Source organism: Doryrhamphus excisus, linkage group LG2 (assembly GCF_037039965.1).
Source record: "Doryrhamphus excisus strain RoL-2023G ecotype Guam linkage group LG2, RoL_Dexc_Guam_v1.1, whole genome shotgun sequence".
NCBI lineage: Eukaryota > Metazoa > Chordata > Actinopteri > Syngnathiformes > Syngnathidae > Doryrhamphus > Doryrhamphus excisus.
Genome location: NC_136358.1, coordinates 2,408,886 through 2,429,498, shown reverse-complemented (window position 1 = coordinate 2,429,498; position 20,613 = coordinate 2,408,886). Strand labels below are relative to the sequence as shown.

At 42.4% G+C, this 20,613-nt stretch overlaps 1 protein-coding gene across 2 annotated transcripts; it reads right to left on the bottom strand.

Annotated features, from left to right (window-relative positions):
• Window positions 1–1,020: 1,020 nt before the first annotated feature.
• Window positions 1,021–20,613, bottom strand: LOC131124809 (RAS guanyl-releasing protein 2). Of its 2 annotated transcripts, none has more exons than XM_058065596.2 (17): window positions 20,063–20,613; window positions 13,043–13,155; window positions 12,855–12,957; window positions 12,506–12,562; window positions 12,282–12,413; window positions 11,883–12,033; window positions 11,644–11,817; window positions 10,536–10,652; window positions 10,120–10,401; window positions 9,972–10,046; window positions 9,775–9,894; window positions 9,578–9,693; window positions 9,362–9,503; window positions 8,038–8,074; window positions 5,048–5,206; window positions 2,802–2,864; window positions 1,021–1,996 (listed from the first exon to the last, which is right to left on the bottom strand). In XM_058065596.2, exons 2-16 carry the CDS (start codon window positions 13,110–13,112, stop codon window positions 2,806–2,808), a joined length of 1,794 nt encoding a protein of 597 aa, XP_057921579.2. In that variant the 5' UTR covers window positions 13,113–13,155; window positions 20,063–20,613; the 3' UTR covers window positions 1,021–1,996; window positions 2,802–2,805. The 2 variants fall into 2 exon arrangements, with proteins under 2 accessions (XP_057921579.2, XP_078651392.1); XM_078795266.1 differs by having other exon boundaries at window positions 9,775–9,897; window positions 20,063–20,611.

Here is a 20,613-nt window from a genome sequence, read left to right as displayed (position 1 = left end):
CAATCAAACCAAGGTGAGAGGCAGGTTTGCAACGCCGACCACCGTGAAGCACATTGTATTTTTTGTTGGTGCTTTAGTATGTTTAATTTCACTCTATTTACCGGCATGCGTTGCCTTCCCACCAGAAAAACAAAACTGGTTTTAGCTCTAAAATGTCTCACTGTAGCACCCACTAAAGCTATCAAAAACATAGACAATTGGGGCTAAAGTGTACCCAGAGACCTTTTGCGACCTACAGTCAAAATGACAAAGACAACACATCCACCCATTTACAAAATACTACATGTACCGTTAGTTAAATAGTAGGGAATCAAATATTTTCCTCCATTAATCATTAATTTATATTGCATAAAACACAGGTTTTCATTAGTTGTAACATATGTTGTAACATATGCCAGACTGCTTTTGTTTTTTCTTTACTTTGAACCCAAAGTGCCTTTATAGCTGAAGGCAACACATTTACGGTATCACAATTTTCTTTAATCCGATTTATTACCTGGAGATACTTAAATAATTATTTATCCTTGAGATTGAATGTTTCTTTAAGCTCTTTAAATGAGTGAATATTAACATCAGATAATTTAATGCCACTGTCCTCCAAAACAATGTCTTTTAATTGATGGATTATTATATTATAAGTTGTATGCCTAAAGGAGTCCTGTCCTTAAAAGCTTTTTTCAACAAAAATTAAAGAGTTGTTGACAAAAGAAACGAGGGCTTTTAATCAAAATAATCAGTTTTCCACATAATTAATCATAATTAATTGCCATTAGGAAAGATGTGTGAAATATGCCCGTTTTTATTGTTCATTCATTCATTCATTTTCTATACCGGGTCGCAGGGGTGCTGGAGCCTATCCCAGCTGTCTTGGGGCGAAAGGCGGGGTACACCCTGGACTGGTGGACAGCCAATCACAGGGCACATATGGACAAACAACCATTCACACTCACATACCCGTACCTGGAGAAAACCCACACATGCACGGGGAGAACATGCACACTCCACACAGAGATGGCAGAGGGTGGAATCGAACTCTCCTACAGGTGGTTTCTTGAGGAATGGTTACCTATCAGTCCAATAATTATCCAAATGGGCCACATTACACACACTCCTACAAACACGGCAGCACTGACAAAGCAATATTTTACCAAGCTAGTATTCTAGGTAATCAGCTTTCGTGCGTGTCACTCATTCATCACACTATATTTTATCTTTTGTCACTGAAAGACATGAAATGTGGCCTTGGCAAGCCCTAAGTGAAACTGTATCACTTTAGCAGTGTCACAACATGATTGGATGAAAAGTGGGTCGAGGGTAGAGCCGGATCAATGTCCTTGCACTGAACGGGACACGGTCCAGATGAGACCCAGACTGACTTCAAGTGGTACTGACTCGACTAAATCAAACATGTTCTTCTTTTTTCACGTATGCTTTATTCATCTGCACTAACAGGCGTACTAATAACAAACATCCTTCAAGCTATTCACATAGACGCAGCATCTCCTTCAGTGACATACCAGCCGCTCAACATGTGGAACTCCAGGGATGAAAGCATCTCCACAGGGAGAACAAAAACATGCTCGTCTCCTTGCGCAGTGAGTGATAATTTGGCGTGCAACAACAACAAAAAATCACTGCAGCATACAAGTTTGCATCAAAATAAGTAAAATAATCGCTGGTTTACAATTAAATGACACATAACAGGTCTGCAAGGAGATCAAACACAGGAACCGGACACTATCACTAAAGCTTTTCAAGGTCCAAACTGCGTGCAGACATTTTGCACAAGAACACATCCCATGAACACTAACTGACACGTCCACGTGAGTCCAGTGGAGCTGCTTGTCCGTGCAATTGTTGCAATTGTTGTGTGTTTTTGGCCACAGTGTAACAGCAGCATCTTCTGTCCTGTGAGGTTACTCACAAGATGGCTTCCTGCACAGTGCACACCAGCAGCCACAGGACCTCGGACGCCATCTTTAATACTCCAAGGCTCCTACAAAGACAGAGACGTTACAATGAGAGTGCCGTAAATTAATTTTTCAGCAAGTGTGTGGCATCACTTTTCTTTCCTGATCAATCAGACATTACTGTACACTAGTGATAAAAGTCATAAGGTGAAACAGACAGTAGTCACTTAAGAAAAACAAAACAATCAAAGGCTGGTTTATGCTTCTGTGTTGAGACAATGGAGCACGCAACAATAGCTAATTTTTTCAGACACTGGCTGTGATTGTTTCCTTTGTGTATGTATGACTCTCCAATGCCTTTTCTGATTTCAACATTTGCAATAAAAATAAGTGTTTAATTTCCACTGTTCACTCACTGCCCCCCAGCATTACAGCGGAGAAATGCATGACAGGCATTCAACCCTGAAACAGAATTTGGAAAGGATGACAACGACACGACACGGTGACTATACAAAAACATAAAGCATTTCCAGTTCCCGTGTCTGTCAGGGACAGATATTTGGCAGAGCTCTGGGCCGTATTTGAAGCCTGTTTTTGTTTTTTGTTTTTTTTTGTTCTACATGAAACTTCAAAATCGAGCAAGTGAGAGTCTCCTCTATCAAAAGTTCAACAAACAAGTAAGAAAGATGGTGGATTATTCTCACGTTTAGTGCTCATAAACAGACTTTAGGGTCTTTTATTACTGTTAGAACACCATTAAAAACTTCACATTGAATATAATCGGGAACCTCTGACTATATTATTGTACAGGGAGTACTGCATTATACTGAGAGCTGCAGGCAATGAGAGAGAATGTCATGTATGGTGAGGAATGAAGAGTTGTCTCCTCACCTGGTTATAGGTGAATATCAAAGACTCCTCCTTCCACTGCCTCTATGTCCTCTTCAACGATGACTGGGCAAAACAAAGAAGCAACACAAGGTTGATTGGTCTATCATATTGGTAGAAAAAGGCAATGAATCACAGCTTTTGTCTGTTTATCTCGTCACTTTGTTGTGTTGGCCCAGCGGCGCTGCTTAACCCGCCGATGAAGCGGGTTCATGCCGACATAAAACAGCTGCTGGATGCCGGAGGCGGCGCAACACTTTGGTTGTCGTCGAATGAAAAAAAAAAAAAAACATCTGTGAGTTGGTGGCATCGCCGCAGTGAGCCAATCACATTTCCATTGCAAATGAGCCACCATTGTTTTAAGGACTCTATCTTGCAAATGCACCGTTTGCTGCGAGGAAGACAAAAGCGCTGTGGGTGGCTGTTGCCACATGAGAAGACTTAGACGCAGCAGACACTAAGCTTAAGCTTGGCGGGGTATTTCCGAGTGGATGACAGCACAACTCGTGACTTCATCATCTCATTTTAGTAAATTCATCAGATGCTTGAAAACCGGGATGATACACCTTTGTCTCAACGCCACTCAACTGATTTATGTCATACACAAACCAAACCCTTAACCCTTAACTCATTCGATACCAAAAAGGTAGTTACACGTCTTTATGAACCTAAACGCAGTTATACATGTTTAATTTTTTTTTTTGCACGAGAGGCTAAACGAGGTGCTGATGCAACTCCTCACCAATGAATTAGACTTGAGAGAGCAATTTTAATGCCATAAAAACACCCCCTAGGTGGCAGAAACACAAATCCCTTGCATAAAGGCAGCTATTGCATTGGTACCACACTAATACTAATTTGAACACACACATAAGTCAGTTCCAAATGTGAAAATTTATAAATAGTTCAATACTTATTTTGATGTTAAAAAACATGTTTACATATTTAAGCAGTCACAAAAGCAAAAACTATTTGGGAAAGTTACGCTTGAAATGTATCTTTTCCAAAACACTTTTTTTAGTTGGGAACTGATTTATTTTCCTGAAACGTACCTATGTTCAACTGCTGATTATTGAAGAAAGAAAAATGATAGAAACAAACTTTTTTTTTCTGATGAAAGACAAGAGTTTAAACTTTGTTTTGGTAGGTTCCACGGTTATATAGCCACAGAACATAATATTCTGTGTGCTTTGACAGATCGGTCAATATCGTCTAAAAATGGCTGGTATTGAAGGGTTAAAGTTGAAGTTGAAATTGAAGTAAAATTTTACATTAGGCTCCCACACTAATCTGTCCGCTCCACCATCAAATGACCGTGGTCAAAATACTTTAATAGACAAAGTCACGTACAGGTAACACAGATATCCTCAATGCTGTATAATCATTAGACAAATGAGCAATGACTTATGGCGGCATTATCTATTACAGTCCGCATTTGTTGGAAATATTTTCCATTTTCTGCACCTCCTTCCACCCATGCATTTTCTATGCCGCTTATCCTCCTTATCCTCCTAGGGTCTCCTGACTATGTGGCCAACATGCTAACCACTCGACCACCGTGCAGCCAATCTTTTTGCTCCTATTTATTACTATGCTGTTATTTTTATAACATGATATATTTTAACATCCTGCCGCATGCAACAAGATCAAGGAATTCATTGTACCGCCTTGCAATGACAATAAAGCTTCTTCTTCCCCTATCAATTCAAATTAAAATCCAGATTAAAAAAAATTCAAGATAAAGTACAAATCAAACTTTTTTCCCAGTATTTTTTGTTATTTTACCAGCATGCTTTTATTCTGAAGGACGGACTTTACCAGCTGCACCAATGTTTCACAGCAAACCCAAATTTTCCCACTTGTGTTCTTCGCTTTACTTCTCACCTGTCCTCTTCTTTCATCCGTTGTAGTTAGAGTTGTAATGTTTAGTGCCAGATGCACAGATTTGATTGGCTAGTAAAATGCTCTGTCGACTAAAAAAAAAATCATTTTAATGGTCGACCACACTGACTAAGCTGCAGCAGCACTAGTTAAAAAAATGTAAAGAGATTTTTAAGGTGTTTTATGAGAGTACAAGAGACTTTTGGACATTTAAAGACTTTATAAGACGCCGCAGGTACCATGAAGTTGTCAGAAAGTTGTGTATCTTCATCTGCACATCTGTCCAGGGTAACCCCACCTAGAACCCTACAGTTCCCAGTGAAGTAATGAAGTAATGTAGGAAATGGTGAAAAATAGATATGTCTTACCAGTGTTCTGGAGGTTGGGTGGAGTGTTGGCAGGAGGCGGGAAGCTGTAGGATCTGGCCTGAAGGGCCGGCGGTGTCTCGTGACTGATGCTCTTGGTTCTCTTCCGGCACTCCACAGCCAGGCGACTCCGGCAGGCCTTGTGGCAGTTGACCCCGCAGGCTGACCCAGCAGCGGTGTTGGATGACGGCAGGGAGAGGTGTCGGAAGAGGAGCGGCGGGCGTTGGGACATTCGCAGGAGGTGGAGGGAGAGGCGGCGCCGGAAAGACACGGAGCGGGGTGGAGAGAGAGGATCAGACAGAGGAACGGGAGCCACCGGCAGAGCGAGCGGCAACAGGAAGTGGCTGCTACACGCCATGCACACACACGAGCACTGACACAAACACACGGCGATGCCGACTGGGCCCGACAACATCTCAGCAAACCACGGGGAGTCTGAACGACGGGGTAGGCAATTGAAGACATAATTGTTCATTTTTTACATGTTAAGAAAGTACATACAGTATATCCAGTCATCCCTCATAATATTACAGTTTAATTGAAATAATCACTGTTTTATGGTAGACTATGATCTATTACTTATCAAAACATATTGAAATACAAGTGATATGTCCTATCCTGGTCACTAGGAGGCAGTAACGGCAAAACAGTGAGACATCACCTTACAATACGTAACAGTCCGATGCGGGGAAAAAAGGTTATCCTCCCATTTCGTGTGGAAGTGGTAAGTTTTGACTTCTTAAATTCAGAAGAAATAAATCTGACACTAACATGTTAGTTCTGCAGCTAGCAGCCGTCTCAAGTCCCTGCAGAGTTGCACAATGAATAATTGTGTTATTTGTGTTATTTCATGTCTCCACGTCTCTAATAATATTCATTCCCATGTTTAGAAAGTCATAAACAGGTTTTCTATGCTCAAACTACCAAATATTCCATTTATTAACAGTGAGTCTACATTGCGGAAGTTAATTTATCGCGGTTGGGTCTGGAACTAATTAACCGCTACAAATGAGGGACGACCGTATGTATACTACATTATACACAAAATAAAGTTTTTAATGACATGTAACAGTAACATGTGCCCCTAGAGCAGAGGTGGGCAAATATTTAGACTCGTGGGCCACATTAAGTTAATAAAATTGTTTGGGGGGCCAGAATATATATTTAACACAGACACAATATTTTATGCTTATACTTTTCCTTTTATTTTATCTCTAAAAGTGTTATACTATCAGCTGTATGTTCCAATGTCACTTTAAACATCAGACCACATCAAACTATGTAATTTAATTTTACAGTTTTGTTGGTTTTTTTTTACTAAATAAGACATCCGACTTGCAGGTCATGTTGCCAGTTTGTATGTTAAAACTTAGAAAGCAACTGGCGGGCCGGATTCAAACACTTGGTGGGCCGCATGTGGCCCCCGGGCCGTAGTTTGCCCACCCCTGCCCTAGAGCCTGTTTATGAGCACCACACATCGATCATCTCTCACAATTTTTTGTAGTATAGAGTTACAGTGAATTATACTCTAGTATATAGTATTATTATATGTATACTGTATTATACAGTATAGTATCACTGCCTATTCGCAGTTCAGCATTCTCCCCCCCACATATTCATTTTTGAATTGTAGATGTGTTTTTCCATGCTAACTTAAATAGATAGTGGCTTGATGGTGCTATCTGCAGGCGGAAAAGAGTTCTGCAGCTCTGAATTCAGTAGATGCTGCAGTCTCACAAGTCAACATTTACAGCAAATACAATAAATACTGTATATATACTGTATAATGTATACTGTATTGTATGGGTTTCCTAATGTGTAAAACTGAACACAACACGAAGCTTTGTGTTTTCATTGGTTGTTGTCGTCAACATTATATCTTTTGCTCTATTTTTTTTTTTTATTTATTTATTTATTTATTTATATTATTTATTTTGTTTCTCAGTGATGCAATGACAAATGAGCCATTGGTAGTGGATGACCACTTTGGGCACATCTACGGAGTTGTATTTCTGCCTAAATTTTGACGTCTATCTATAACTATTGCTGTCTCGGCTGCACGGTGGTCGAGTGGTTAGTGCGCAGGCCACACAGCTAGGACACCAAGTTTGATTTCATCTCTGTTTGCTCAGTTAATTGGCGACTGGTTGTTTGTCTATGTGTGCCCTGTGATTGGCTGGCGACCAGTCCAGGGTGTACCTCGCCTCTCGCCCGAAGACAGCTGGGATAGGCTCCAGCATGCCCTCGTGAGGATAAGCAGAATGGAAAATGAATGAAAGAATATTGCTCTCTCTCGCGGTCAACCTCTGTACACATCAACAAGTCTCGATATTGTACAGCACACTTATTTAAAATTGGTGAAAAATACTACATTATAGGACCTTTAAGCTCATTATAAGAGCTGTGAATGCCGTGTTTGATGATATTACACTGTGTGGGTTTTGTTGTCATTTCTTTGTCATCCAAACTGCCTGTCTTCTCCAAATAAAGTCCGCTGACCCAAAACACACCAAAAAGAACAACACACACACACACACACACGCAGCTTACCGGATGATTCATTCTAATTACATCCCTGTCGATGGCGCTACAGAGCTCTGAGTTCAAGCGAACACTGGAAATTGGGATAAATAGCTGTGGAGCTTCCCTCATTAACTTATTGATGTAGTACAATTGGGTAGTGTGTGTGTGTGTGTGGAATGACGTTTCAGTCAATACACATGCCAAACACACATGAACGTTAACGTTGATGTATGACAGTCAATTTATCATCGCTTATTATTGATCATTGATGACGTTTTTGCTTGGCTTGTGGCTTGTATTCAAACGTGTATTTTGAGGTTGCAGTGATGCAGCTTTATGTGTTGATGCCAGGCTCTGCAAAGGGTGTGTATGTGATGGCTGAGAGTGAGTCGGTGTTAGCGTCTGTGCTTTTGAGTGGGCCATGCATGCCTATGCAGGATGTGATGACACTAAGTGAATGGTTGTCTTACCTTTACACTTGTAGCCCTGCTTGTAGAAACCCCATATCTGCAAAAAAAGAGAGAGATCTAATTATATATACTATTTTACATTTATGTTAGCTCACACTTAATGTTTAACGCCACAACGAACAATCACTTAGGTAAAAGGTGGTTAAAGACACACACTTATCATGGGCAACCTCGATACCCCGTATTTATCCCAGAGTGCTAAATGAAGAAAGAGGGAGGATACGCAATGTAAGGTGAGATGAGCCGGAGGAGGATGGAGGGCGGGTAGACATCAAGGCGTGCACACGATGGGGGGAACAATGACATGAAAGGGAGATCACACACAGCCCTGGAACATCTGAGGGGGCAGAAAATATCCTGACCTCTTCACACACACACATACACACACACACACACACACACACACAACAGCACATGCATGTATACAAAGTCACACAGTGAGCAACAAAGTCAGGAAGGTTAGCTCAGCCCACACCGACTGACCTTTACTGTCTCTGTCCACTATGACACAACGCAGTCGTTATGTCTGCAATTAAGGTTGGAATTGGAAGCTTCTCTTATTGGGCTGGATATGTACTCTAAAGCAGGGACACATCTTAGTCGTAAAAAGTGTCTTCACTCCGAATGGCTTTTATCTTTCTTTCCCAGCGACAACAGTGACATGTCATTTTGTTCCTGCACTTCCTGTCATCAACTTTTAGCTTCCGCTCACCATATACATACAGCATGTATGTATAGTATAGGTTCCCTATTATTCAAAATGGCCTTTATTGATGTAACAATAATATGTGTCACTAGAACCTTTTATGAGGAAAGAGCTGTCATCTCCCTCGCTTGTTTGTTACACCTTTAAGAGAAGAGGCTTTCAAACACTCTTTTCATGACACCGAGGCAAAAGCTCTCCTTCCTTACGGACGATCGATTCGACAGATTTGATCATGTTGTTTTTCTTCAGCGAAGAAGCTAACCTTGCAGGTTGTTGCTGTTAAAATGTGAGTGTACTGTTAGCAATTAAGCTCCAAAAGCTGACAGAATCACAGTTGGCTTCAGGTTTATGCATGCGGTATTCCAAAATATGCCCTTTAATAATACCAAGGCTGCTCTCATGACAGCCCACTCACCCGGATAGAAAATGTCAAGGGCCACACACACACACACACACACACAAATACAGTGTTTCACTACCACACCACTCAGCAGACCGACCTGGCAGTCGAAATAATAAAGTGCATCTATGCAGTTCTCTATTTGACCTTTCACCTTTTTTAAAATTAAGATTCAAGTTGATCAAGATTCAGTATTTTTTTTAACAAAATCGACTCACAAAGCCAGCGCAGTGCTCACAGAAGGTGGGCTTGACGTAGGTGGCCTCGCTGAAGGTGTGGATGAAGCCCATCTTGCAATTGAGCAGCGAGCTTGCCCTTGTGAAGTAGTCGATCATCTCCTCTCGGCTGATTTTGCCGTCTCTGTGGAAGATTTAATTTCAGGTTACAGCAATTTCAGGCTCTGTCTACCAACTGGGAAATATGAATTTCCTTACTGGTTCTTGTCCAGTTCTCCAAATTTGCTGAGGTAAGGGAAGTTGTTCCTGATGTCTTCAAACTCTTCCCTGGAGATGTGGCCATCACCATCTGTGTCGAAGTTCTTGAAGACGGACTGTAAGCAAAGTGTTTGGAAGAGTTAAGGAGCCACATAAAGAACTGCTGGAAGGAAGAAACAACGGTTGGTTTTGGTTACCTCCACCATCTTCTCTATGTGCTTCTTGATGAGCGTTGGGTCAGCATTAGGCTTTACCGACACGGCCCACTCATCGATCATGCTGGGCTTGGGGTCAGGAGCTGGGGTGGGGCTAGAGTTCTGCTAAAAACGCAAACAGTTTTCCCACACTCAGTTCAGGACTTAAAAGTGTTGTGAAGGTCAATATTGGTGCGCACCGCTTGTTTACGAGGTTCTCTCTGCAAAGACATCTGGTAGATCTCCTCCTCTGTGTGATACTGGTCCAGAGACACCTGTGCAAAACAGGAAGAGACCCATATGGATCTAGACAGCTAGCGACAGCCCGCATCCAAACACAGCACCCACTGTGAGCAGGTTCAGCAGGTCCGTGTTGGCGTCGATGTTGGGTGGAGTGCTCTGGATCAGCGCCAGCTCCTGCAGGATAGCATACAGCTGCTGGGTCTTGGCTAGGTTGACCCGCTTCTTCTCCTTGTCGGCCCAGTCTGGCAGAGCCACGTGGACGGCGATCAGGTCCTTCAAGTGCACACCCAAGATGGGGAAGCGGAAGCCGGAGCTCTCGGAGAAGCGCTTGCGGTACTGGGTGTAGTTGCCACATGAGGTCACCAGCTCGATGAGGCTGTTAAAAACCTGACATGAGGAACATAATGACTCGACACGCTGGTAATTATTCAACACAGTTCCAAATGTTTATGCTAGGTTTAGCAGATGCAGATAATATCACAATCCACAGAAAAACTGCAACCTTGCCAGCACTACCGAACCTTGTTGGTTTCAGCGCTGATGTGGGCCTGCGTGTCTTTGAGACGTGAGATAGAGCTGTTACTGAGGCCGCCGACCACTGCCATTAGCGTGTTGAAGTTCTGCAGCTGCAACAGCTTCTGTTTAGAGTAACAGGAAGAATGAATAAACATTGGCTGCAGATAACATTCCAAGTAAGAAGATTGAGGGAAAAATGTCCAGCAGCCCGCAGCTAAGTGCTTAAACCTGACTGCATCAAAGCTAGCATATTGTGAATGGCGCTCAGCAGGGCCCTACGATGCCCTTCAGCCTGCGCGGCGTCTCCCTGCAAAAATCGATGGGGTCGCAGCTGTGTGGGAGGGCCGCTGGAGGGGTCTAATCTCAATTCAGGTCACACGTTTGCAATCAACCTAGTGTTTGCAGACCAGCTTAAAGCACGTGGCCGGGAAAAAGGATCGGTTTGGGGATTTTAGGAGCATTCATCCTTAAATGGTTGACAAAATATACTGTTGATTGCGTTCCAAAGCTGCACGTCTGTACTAAATTAATCTAGTTGTCGAGTTGTTGTGTGCCCTTCATATGGAACGCGACAATTGCGCCCCGAGGGAAGCTGTGAGAAATTCCGCCTGTCATCGCGGCCCTGTGTGCTGCCTTCTGTGCAAATGAAATCAGCACCAACGTCATTTTTTGTCCCAGCATGCATTCACCACGGGCACGGCGGTGGAATACCAAAGCGGTAGGCCGTTTAGACAGGAAGGGAATTAACAAAGCGTGGGATATTTCACACCATGGCGCACAGCAGCTTAAATTGGTTGCCTCCAAATGAGATGACGAGACCAAAGCAGATGATAGCATCAGCAGAGGCAATATCAATTACAGCAGAGCTTGGAACTGAAAGGATGACGGGGAGCCATCGCAGGACCATATAAGGAAGTCAACTAGCAGCTTGTTTGGGAATGTGGGAGATAGGATTGGGATAACGGGCATCCTGACAATGTTAGAAATTGTGTCTAGTTCTGTTGGTGGTTTTTGATCCACAAACATCACACCACGCTTATTATCATAATAGCACACAACAGATTGATAACAGCTTTGTCAAAATAAAAAAACGATATGAAGTCACTGTTTTACCTGAGCCACTCTGATGAAGTGCGAGATGACGGAGGCTCTCTGGGTGGCGGTGGGCTTGCTAAGCACCATGAGCTGGATCCACTGAGAGACGCTGTTGAAAAGCGTGATGAAGCGCTCCAGAACGGGGTTGTCCACCGTGCAGCCGTGCATCACGAAGCTGTGATAGTCCTGAAACTACAAAGAAAATGTCTTGAGCCTTAAATGTCGATCACTTCATTAAAAATTGCTGCCCCACTGACCAGAATCTTGCAGAAGGATTTGTACTCCAAGTAGGTCAGGTGCTCGGCCAGTTCACAGGAGTCAAGGTGGTCAAAGAGCAGGGACATTTTCCTCTTTTTGGACACGGAGGGGACACGCTGAGTCACTTGACGCTTCCATTTGTATGACGGCCTGAAGGGAGAAACAAAAATGGCTACACAAAGGACATACATACATGCAGTTATGCTTTTGTATTTGTTAGTGATGTGATCTCTGCAACATCTGTTCCAAGCATGTCCTTCAGGACCCCCGAAAAGGCCGCTGCGGTCACTCCAAAATTACTTTTACGAGCCAAAAGAAGCATGAAAGCTTCTAGTCCTATTTTTATTACAGAGCACGAGCAATAAAACAAAACAGACAGAGAACTTTTAGTGGCTTACACGCTCTCAATGTCAATGAGCTGACTCTGGCGCTCATTGCCCTCTGTGCTCAGGAGGTCTTTAAAGTCTTTTATCTGCTCGGCCAGCTCCGGGTTCAGATTGAACTCTGCAGGAAACTCAGAGATCCAATACCTGTCAGGCATGAAACGACAGAGAACGGAAAAGTAGTTCAGCCCTAATGTGACTTCTGCAAAGACTCATGAGAAAGAAACACTGCTTATTACTTGACAAGGTGACATATTCTGGTTCGATGCTCCGCTGAGCAGCCTTCCTCTTGAGATCTCAGACCAAAGTAAAGGATCGACCTTGCCAGAAGTGTTGGATGCAAAAATACACTTTCATCGGGCCACATTTGAGCTGGAAATTTCACATCAAAATCATAAAACACTTCAATACTGAATACAGCATCAGCCTGTATTCTGTACTGTTCATTGGTCCTTTATTATTACATGTTAAACACACCGCTAACATGCTATTTGAGACCTTCCTTCTGCACCAGACAATCTCCAAACTTTAGGAGGTTGGCTTATTAAGAACACTGTACATTCATTTTGAGGTATTCATTAAGGATACTTGAGCACCAGCTTGGCAGCCATCTCCGTGGAAGGAATGTACCACGCGTGCATCATGAGGAACATGCGAACTGTCGAAGTGTGCATCAAAGTGCCGCTCTCGTCTACAAACAACAACACAGGCAGTGAGATATTTTTGAGAAATTTAGCATCCACAATGCAGATCAGGGAATGTGTAGAACTACAAACCAAAGGCTTGGATGCAGGCTTCCACCAGCTCGTCCACCGTGGCCGACTGCTCACCCATTATGGGCTCCATAACGATGTCCTCGGTTGTATCCTCCGTTGTCTTGCTCAAGTGTCTGCACCATACACAAAAAATGACTCTATTTTGTGTGCTCAGCGTCACAATAGTCAACTTCACAGTGGCTCATTAGAAGAAAACAGACAACCACTTGACTCAATGACAGGAAACTGCTGTCATTATCTTGTTGGTCCAATGCAACTTATGGCAAAAACCACAAATAATCATATTTTATCAGCAAACATGCGCACAATGCTACTCCTATTTGACTCTTGTGTTGGATAAACACGTGCAGTATATTCATCCAAGAGGAGGGAACCATGGCAACAACAACTTTGTGAATCAATATGTAAAATAAACATTTCTCTTGATGGAAAAACGACACACCCGAGACAAACTGCGTGTGTTTCGTATGTGTGAAGTGTTTGTGTGTGTTGTGGCACAATGAAGCCTTCCACTGTGCTGTCTCTGCTGCAGAGCGATGGGCAGACACGCTCAATTACAGGCTTCACGAGTTTCCTCGGCCACACACAAACACACAAGCACACTCCTGCGGGCAAACCGGAAAAAAAGAGTAGTGCAGATCTGCTGCAGAGATACAGGTGTAGGAGGCTATAAGGCCATAATATGGAGACAGAACCTACACTAATGTACTCCATACGACTGAGTATTGAACTTCATTTCTACCGTTACCAGTGCCAAAATGGACACTGATGTATAAAAGACAGGGTAGGATGTGATAATGGTTGTATTTATGCATTTTTGATCAGTCACAAGTAATTGGAGGTACGGTTTGGTTTCATTACTTGCCAACAACCAGCAGAAGGCACAAGTTGTTTTCTGCCTCAACTTGCTGGATATGAAATCCAAACAGTACGTATTTGTCTTCCGTAGGTGACCTTCCCTTTAAAGTGGTCCACACGTTCACATTTTAGAAAGGTAGTACACCTTTAAAGCTGATAATCGTCAGAACAGAACCTGCTTCTCACACCTCAGAATTATAAAAGTGTGCACAAAGTGTCCTCGAAGTGTATTTTGACAGATCAGTTCTACATGAGAACAATGTGTCCTAAAAGAAAGTGAGTAGTCCTGTTCACTATGTCTATGCTGAAGACAAGGCTGGTGAGTCTTGAGTATCACTGCGGCACAGGCGGTACTCGTCGTGATGAAGCCAATGATGCTGATACTTTCTCGCCATTCATCATGTTCCCAGCAGGAACTAAATCATTTGAGGATGCTCTTTCATTTCATTTCTAACAACTAACTCCTATTCTTCTGCACATACGTCCCTGCAGTCTCTTTCCCAGGCTGTTTATAGCCGCCAGGTTGCACACACCAGGAGAGCTTTTTGTGTCACGCTTGGTTGCTTGGTGATGGCAAGTCAAGCCCTTCGATCAGGCAGATTAGAGGGAGGCGGGATGGGGAGCAAAGGGAAGCTGACACGGCTGTCCTGGCTATGCAGTTGAAAATGTCACTGCAGTCGACTTTTGTATCTTCGTCCCTAATGAGACAAGCTAGTCCTCGTTAGGAAAACACACAACATACTATCTGCATGCAATGCTTTGCATATCTTCAGGATGAAGGCAAGATGCTGACACATGAAACAAAAACATTGGAGATAGTGAGAGTGTCCAAAAACTTGGACAGGAAGTAGAAGCACAGCTGTTGCATGATGGGGCAGATAGTGCTCTACCCTGAGGCTGGCGAGGGAGGCGCTGCAGGGAGGTTGTTGGCAGGCTCTAATTAAAGATGCAGGGGGAACTGGTGGTAGGAAGAGGGAGCGTTGTCTGTTCTATGCACACACAGGGGTGTCCTTGCTTGGCTTTGGGGGGTGCCTGCTGTGAACTGGATTAGGAAGCATGGAGGGTGAGGTAGATAGCGGAAGAGACGGTAAGACAGCAGGGAGAGGATGTGCTCCAGCTCATTTGGTTGGGTGAAGATGGAAATATGATAACACCAATAGCTGCCTATGTAGTATCTTAATCATACCCTGGCAGAGGTAAAAGTACAATTTGTGTCCCTCAAGCTCCAGTCTATACAGTCCACATGTGGCTAATTAAAGGTCCCGGGTTATGTGAAAGTGCCTTTTGTATATGTATATGTAGAAAGGGCAAAATTGCGCTTCTTAAAGGCAAACTGCACATTTTTGGACTGCACATCATTCACAATCCTTATGTGAAACATGAACACACTTTTCTAGCACCAGAAAACTAGTTAATATGAGCAAGCTAACAAGAATCGTCATGGGATGTCCAATATTTTGACGCTAAAGCCCTCACAAAAAAAAAATGATATATTTACATAAAGGACTTTTGTATTAACGAAGCTCCAGCGGGATTGTTATTGTAGCGGATGCTTCGCTAGCCGCTAGCATCACTCACAGACAGAAGAGTGGATACCTAGCTGTCAATTTCGCTACGAAGATTCAACAAGATGCTCACACACACGGCTTGTGCTGGAAGACACAGCCATCGCAATGAGAGCGGACATTGTAAGTGTTGTCGCTTTTTCGATGCTGCTGTTTATTTCAAGATTCCGTCATGTTTTAAATTATTGGAATACGGCAAGATACTATAAGTATTACATGTTGTTAGCAATCGTCATGTGAGAACAGGGCAAAATGGGAAAAAAATATAAAAAGTGCAGTTCCCTGTTAAGGCCACAGACTGTCGGGAAAAGCAGCTCATTAGTGTCAAAGCTACAGACACACACAAAAAAAAGTGTGTTACCAGTCGGGCAGTGTTGTCTAAAGTGTGGCCCACGGCACAGTCTAAAAATATATAATTTAACAAAAATAAATAATAAAATATAAATATAAAAATCTACAGTAATTTTCAAAGAAGAAAGTCAAAACAAAACGGAAAAAAGTTCTAATCTAATGAGAAAAAGTTGTAATTTCATACCATGAAGGTGAAATATTAAGAAAAACCTCTTCATGTGCAACTGTGTACTATTCTGCGAGTGTGTAGCACACAGCTACACTGTAAAGTGTGTAGCGATCACAATGTGTCATCACAATGGATCATTGTGTCAGGCTCTGAACTGCTTTGTTTTCAGGGGGGCTTCCTGCTCAATGTTTTAGTTAACAAACACAGGAAAGGTGTAACTACGTGTGTGTGTGTGTGTGTGTGTAGTCACACATTCAGTATGGATGCAATATGAGTGGTCGAGGTCTTACTTCCTCTTCTCAATCACACAACTTCCTTTCTGAAAGCCTGCCTGCCTGTTGCTAGGAGTTGTGTAAAATACCACATATGAAACTTATGCAATAGCAGTTTTTTTTTCTTTCAGTTCAGTGTGCGCTTCGGTCAGAGTTCATGTTTTTTTTCCATAGCTGAGCAGGCAATGTTGAAAATGTCAGAAAAGTCGTTTCCTGTTGTTGCTGGTGGCATACACAGCTTCCACTCACTGTACTAACATAAGCGGAAATGTCAGTCCGTGCCTTTTTTTTTTTTGTTAAGACTTGCATGTGATGCTAAACGGGCTGGTGGCTACTTTGCTTATCTTTGTTCGTATGTTTTTCCTCTCATAACAATCTCTTTGTCCAATTGAGAATAGCAAGTATCTTACTTACTTATTGTTTTTATGTGTGTGTCTGACAATAGTGTGTCAGACCACTGCAAATTTCCAAGTTTCCCAAAATGTATCTTAAATATTGTTTAAAAAAATCGTATGAATCTTGTTCAAATATTTTTAAACTAAATACTATTTTTAAAGATTTAATGAGAAAAAAACTGCTGAGTAAGCACTTGACATTACTGATTGGTCAACCACTGCAACGGTGAGATCTGTGATGGAGACTTGATCTTAGCTGATTTAGTTCAGTGACCCAGCATGAACAAATTGGCCATACGGTCAAGGCTTATATCAGATCCAGTTTTGTATCTGTGGTGGAACATCTTACGAAGTTGTGAAGTGTGCCTGTTCTTGCCCAAAGTCAGCTGGGATAAGTTCCAGCTTACCTGTCACCCTAATGAGGACAAACGCTACAGAAAATGGATGAGAAAGTAGAAAAAGTCAAGATATATTCTTGGAACGAGTTGATGTTTGACATAATAATTTAAGTGAAAAGCATATTTGGCCGCGTTTATCACTTTGTTTGTGTTCAAAATGACTTGAAAAGTTCTGAATGGATTTTGATGCAATTTTCAGGAATTGTCAGAAATGAGATAACAAAGAACGGATCAAATTTTGGGTCTGGATCCAGAATTTTTTTAAAGGATTATTTAATATTTCAAGATTTGTGCAACATTTCCACACATTTGTGCATATAACTACACAGAAAAAAATACAGGAAAAGTTTCCAACGGGTTATACAAAAAAGACTGATCAAAAAATGTATGGTTATGGCTTTGGTGTATGAGGAAATAGTTTTAAGAAATAATTCACTTTAAACCACTTTTCATGGTTGTGTTAAGTTTAAAATTAAGTTTTATTCTGAAAAAAATGTCCTGCTGAAAAATTCCTGCTTATTTCAAGACGTAGAAGTATTAATTTAGGAATCTCTGCCAAGTGAAATTTAGATAATTTCATTAGTTTGATGTGTTTTTCTCCTTAAATCTAGTCTTTTTATCTTGTATTTGGTGAGCCATTTTTGCAATGTAGAAGCTTTTTGCGAAATCTGAGCTTGTGACTATAGCAGAATAAGAAAATAATCAACATATTCAACCCAGCAAACAGCATTTTGACATAATATGTCACTAAAAGTCACCAAAGTCCTTCATTTTTGCAAGTTCTTTGGTGACTTTGCACCATGCTTCATTTCGTCCCTGTATACCAAAGGTCAGAGGTATATCAGACAATGGTCATTCCGAGCTGGCGTATTCATTCCTCCTTTAAATACCGAACAAACCACAAGCAATGAGAGCTTTCCTTTTCCTTGTAAAAGTCGCTTTGTGCACTTTTGACTCTCGATACCTGCCCATTTCCCAATCACACTTCACCTTTGTGAAAGCACCATCTGTAGCAGATTATCGTCACTCCCAGGAGGCCTCAGCTAATCACGACAATCACCGCTTGAGCGGTCAGCGATGCGACCAGCATTGTGTCTTTTCCTTCCATCTGGCAATTAGGCACATCCCACTTGGATGTGACAACATTCCAGCTTGATGAATGACTTTCCATCTATCTTGTCCTGGCCGTGGCCAAAGGTGAGGAGGCGGGGTGCATTAATGAAGCAATTCCAAGTTCTGTGCCCTTTCCAGGGAGGGCAGGACAAGAAGGAGAGATCCCAGGAGGTCAGGGTATGAGCATCTCCTCTGGGAACAAAAGGGATAGTGTAGTTTTTCTGCCTCCTCCTCTAATATTTGCAGACATCAAGCAGCGGCCCTTCGAGAACGGAGGCCAATTAGGGCACGATAAGCGTAACACAGGCGCAGATGGAGGAGTGGAAGAGTTGAGCTGGAGGCAATGCTAAATATCAAGAGTGGTTTGAGGTAATTGCACTGCGGCAGATGAGGATGAGGGGGGGAAAAAAGAGGAGTGGAAATAGCGGTGGCTATTTTAATCACCTGATTTCACCAGTGGTGCTTGAATTTGTGAAAAAACCTTTCTATTTAAAGGATCTTTTCCCATGTCGAGCGCTGTTTCAGCCATGCTGCGATCACGGATGTGACAAGCTTGATGAAATGGATTTCACATTGATTTATTAATCTTTGCTGGCTGCTTTGTCGGCACACACACAGTAAGATGATGGCTGCCCTCATTTGCATTCTGTACACACACACACACACACACACACACAGAGCTGGCCCGGCACGCAAAACAGTAAATAAAAAGCTGGAACTTTTCATGCCTTCCAAACAGCCGCTAAAACTTGTATTTAAGGCGGACTGCAGCAGATTAGAGTCCAAATCCTGCTGCTACGGCTCCAAGAAACACAAGTTAAGATGTTGCAGAGGCCTGACACTCATAGATGCTTCTTAATCTCTCCAGGGACGGGATAAGGATGAGAGGGAAATCACCTTGAAACACCACAGAGTCAAGACAGCTGCAGGAGAGTGAGTGGTTTGTGGTTCAGTTCTCTGGGGGTGGGGGTCAATTTCTGTCTGTAAGGGAGACCTGGCATTATGTAGGAATATGGCGTACTCAGCATGCAATTTGACTGTTGAATATGCTTTTGTACTTCAGTGCTCTCCATTTTGTTGCATTTTGCTGGTTTTAGGTTCAAGTTCAGTCTGTACAGTACACATAAATAAATAGATATCAGTTTCTCAATAGGATTTCAAATCAATAAGTCAAATATTCCAAACCAAAATGCCGTCTGCTGGGTTGAATACAAAAATTCTGCATAATAAAGTGTCAGTTTCAATACAATAAAAGGTATGTAGGCTACTGCTAATGTGACATTTTCTCCAAATCTGACCGTAGGCAATGCTGTTTTTGAGCCTGCATAAAAGGGCCATGCTACATTTATTGACAAAATATGTTAGCTAAAAAGATAAGAAGGTTTTTAATACTTTCAATATGAAGAAGTGTTGAAAATATCTGGATACATAATAAAGATACAAAGTTGTCAGGAATGTGTTCAGTTTTGACGGAACCAAACCAGATGTCAGGTTCTCGGAATGCTTGTTTGGATGTGAACGCACCCTGAAACAGATATACAGTCCCTTCTACACACCCAGATGTTCCTTAAAAGTCTATTTTGGGAGCAGGCATTCCTCCATCCTCTCCTGAGGATGCAGCACACAGGTCCGTCCATTCAATAGCTCTTTGTGTGTATCTGTTTTCTTCATGTGCAACCCTTTTAAGGGACCCCAAGGGGACCATGTCACAGTTGTTGTGACACCATGCGTAAAGTATCCATGCATTCATTCAGCTAGCTATGCACAATTAGCAGGTTGGACATTAACAGATCAAGCCTGACTTGCCTCAGCAGTGTTTGGCGTCAATGAAAGGAATGAAATACAATCACACTTAAATGTGGGCTATCATTCATTCAAATGAAAATGTACTGGTCTTACCTTCAGAAGTGGATGCCTCCCATACCCTGCATGTGTAGATGACACCAACTGTGGAGTGAACAGGGACGTTAAAGTCGTGGCATCGTCCAAAAAAAAAAGCTCCTAAACACAGTCTTGCAGTAAAATGTGCTCAGAACTTATTTCGAACTCTTTGAAATTGCCTTTTTACTGTTTGTTTGTTTTTTTTTTTACAATCAGCGAAAAGAAAGAGCAACTTATCCCGATGATGCGTGTTGGAGGATGCAGTCATCTGCATGCCAGCCTCTCTCCTCCAGCTGTGGAGCCCACAGTCCCGCCTGCTTGTGGCGTCACGACGACGCGCCACGTACTGCGCGTTTTTGCAACACATTGTGGCACCAAATATTTTAGTGCGTCATCGTCATGATTTACTTCAAACGAATTGAGTACCGACGAACCTATTGCACCGCTGAATGATACCCAAAGTTCCTACTTTTTGCTGTGCCGCGAACGCTCCTTGACAGTGAAAAATGTCCGATTGTCATGGAATGCATCATTACAAACTCCGCCCCGTAACCTAAAAGTGAAACAAA